The sequence below is a fragment of the Musa acuminata genome, chromosome BXJ1-4 (assembly GCF_036884655.1).
Source record: "Musa acuminata AAA Group cultivar baxijiao chromosome BXJ1-4, Cavendish_Baxijiao_AAA, whole genome shotgun sequence".
NCBI classification, from domain to species: Eukaryota; Viridiplantae; Streptophyta; class Magnoliopsida; order Zingiberales; family Musaceae; genus Musa; species Musa acuminata.
Window position 1 is genome coordinate 31,455,073 of NC_088330.1, and position 2,740 is coordinate 31,457,812.

At 45.4% G+C, this 2,740-nt stretch overlaps 1 protein-coding gene across 1 annotated transcript; it reads right to left on the reverse strand.

Annotated features, from left to right (window-relative positions):
- Positions 1–856: 856 nt before the first annotated feature.
- LOC135652803 (uncharacterized) lies at positions 857–2,523 on the reverse strand. The gene is made up of 3 exons (XM_065174051.1): positions 1,583–2,523; positions 1,291–1,463; positions 857–1,179 (listed from the first exon to the last, which is right to left on the reverse strand). Exons 1-3 carry the CDS (start codon positions 2,321–2,323, stop codon positions 1,059–1,061), a joined length of 1,035 nt encoding a protein of 344 aa, XP_065030123.1. The 5' UTR covers positions 2,324–2,523; the 3' UTR covers positions 857–1,058.
- Positions 2,524–2,740: the final 217 nt, after the last annotated feature.

Consider the following 2,740-nt stretch of genomic DNA (forward strand, 5'->3'; position numbering starts at 1 on the left):
ATGTCTTTTTTATGCTGTAAGAGGCTTAAAACTTTATGATGTCGATGCAAATGTAATTTTACTAGTTTAAACACTAATATTATGGTCTATATTAGAAATTGATCGTGCTATATTTCACATATTTGCGTTATCTAGATAAAAGGAAAGCGTAGTAGAGTTAAACTATAGTAATCACCATCGTGGCGTATCGTGACGACTTAGTCATTAATCTTCAAAGGATCAAGAGGTAGTCTTCTCCTCTTCATTAGTCTCGTGCTCCGATTTGTTTAGGACTTATTTTATGTGATTTTATTGATGGTGAAATCTAAAGAAAACTTTACTAAATAATATCTTATACATCATTATTGAATTATATTACAAATACAAATGATTCAAAATAATTCTACTATACCTTCGTCTCCTTAAAATAATATTAATGACATCAAATCGTTATCACTAATTTTTTATTTTTTGTTTACAGAAAGGACAATCGAGTGGTCAACAAATTAACAAATTACACTAGATTTTCTTTTCTTTTTTTGGGAAAGATAAGTGACCCTCATATTCTTTTGCATTAATTTGCTCGAATATTCCAAAATATCTAATCTTGGACTTGGATGCAAGTGTGATTCGTCAACTTTTATGAGGGCTTCTAGTGGTCTGACTTGAGACCATTCAGATCAGATCTAATTATTGTAATAGGGACTGGGAATAATGGATTTTCCATCACATTCTAACTTTTGTTAAGTAATATATTTATCCTTTTTGGAAGAAAAAAAAGCAGTAAAATTACTCTTTTGTGACCTAATTACAAAGGAAATAATGGGGAATTGCTATTACTGATCATCTTAGTCCTTAAATGACAGACACATTAATGTGTAGAAAATTGTAGTTTTTAAGCCAATACATATATGTATATATAATTGGATATTTCATCCACAGTACGCCAGAAATCTAACCTAACATCAGTCTCCTTCTTTAATCTTTCATAAATCAGAATCGAAAGTCCAATCCCCTTTTGTTCCCACAACACCTTTTGAGCAGACTTCTCTCACCTCCCTCCCATATCTAACGTCACATCAAGCTGTTGCCGGAGCCAATCCTCCGCTACGAGCCGATTCCACCATGAAATCTTGCGATCCACCACCATCTTCCTCCTCTGTTTCCCACAGGAACCCAGCATACGCAGCAAGAACATGGCTGCCATGGCAAACAAATCGACAGTGAGAAGCTGTTGTCAGCTCTGAGAACTCACGGTTCTCCAAGCTACACGATTCCAGAGCAATTTGTGCTTGAGCCATGGATGTTTACCTGTCCTGTGGTGCTGCCTGAACTGCCTGTTGGAAGTAGCTGCAAGCTCGTTCTTCGTCGTGGTGCAGCTCCCACACCAACTTAGCATACTGTGACAGGATTTCGCCATCACCAGGATCCACAAGTATAGCACGAGAATAATACTCCTCCGCTCTTTTCAGATCTCCCTTGGCCTACAATACGAAAGAATTTAGTATAGCAATCGACGGATAATTGAGATACGGTGAAATCATTCGAGGCAAAGAATGCTTCTCTTTCATACAAAGCCGATGCTAAGCAGCAGCAACGATACCTGGTAGAGATACTGCGCATAATTCCTCAGGAACAGAGCATTGCTGGGGTTCTCCTCCACCATCTTCTTGTAGTACGTCTCCACATCCGACTGCTCTCCGCCGTTGCCCGTCAAAACATCCCACTTACCACTGCGGCCGCCGCCGATGCCACCATCACCACCGCCCGCAGTCAGTAACCCGGATCCGACCCGGTCGATCCCGAGACCCCTAGCGAGGAACAAAGGTGGTGGCGCGGGGCTTTCGGCGTCGGGATTCGGATATTTCAACCCACCTTTTCGATTGTCGCTCGCGAAGCCAAATCCTCCAGCCGCGCCCTGCTCGTCATACTCTTGGTCATCTTCCTCCTCCTCCTCCTCCTCCTCCTCCTCCTCCTCTGGCAGAGTGTTTGGATTGCGCAAGGAGAATGAAGGAATGCTCTCGAGAGCTGGATGGGCGCGTCGTGCGGAGGAGCACTTCAGGGACGGGGGGAGGAGGTGGTAATGATGGTTGGGGTCGTCAGACTGCTCGGAGAGGAAGGAGTGGAGATTGCCGTCGGAGCGGCTTCTCCGGATGCCGAGGGACGGGCTCTGGTCGTGAAGGCCATCTGAGGCAGGGGAGAAGTGGCAGGATAAGGTGTGAAGGTTGGGGTTGGGAGAGTTGTGGGGGTGGAAGTTGTTGGGGCTCTCGGAGAAGTGAAGGGAAGAGGAAGAGGAGAGGAGGGAGCCAAGAATTGGTGTCGACGAACTCCTCAGCATCATCATATATTCACTCTTCCAAGATGAATGACGCCTTGGAGAGCGAAGCAAGAGAGAGTGTGGAGACTAACTTAGCGAGGAAGATTAGAGGAGGCAAAACGCCTTGGAACAAGAAAGATTGCAGGTTTTATAAGGCCCCAGGGAGAGGAAGAGGTGATCTCGTTCTTGGCTACCGCTGACGACTAGTCTGCTCGGCGTTTTGACGGTGGGAATTGAAGGAGGATTCTTCGAGCAGTGGCGAAAGCCACCGCACGTTTCCTGCGGTGGGAGCACGCGACAACGTCGCCTTCAACCTGTTTTCCAGCTGTAACGTGACGTGCGTGTGTGTGCGCGTGAGAGAGAGAGAGAGAGAGAGGGGGAGGGAGGAGGTGAGAAATCTGTGAACGTAGTTCAGTTGTCTTCTTCGATCGCCTCGCCAGCCTT

What these genes read in the sequence shown, in the direction of transcription:
- LOC135652803 (XM_065174051.1), bottom strand. Translation starts at nt 2,323, where the DNA reads ATGATGATGCTGAGGAGTTCGTCGACACCAATTCTTGGCTCCCTCCTC. An exon ending in ATGCGCAGTATCTCTACCAG is followed by an intron (nt 1,464 to 1,582) that starts GTATCGTTGCTG and finishes TTCGTATTGTAG; the next exon opens with GCCAAGGGAGATCTGAAAAG. An exon ending in CAGGCAGCACCACAGGACAG is followed by an intron (nt 1,180 to 1,290) that starts GTAAACATCCAT and finishes TTGCCATGGCAG; the next exon opens with CCATGTTCTTGCTGCGTATG.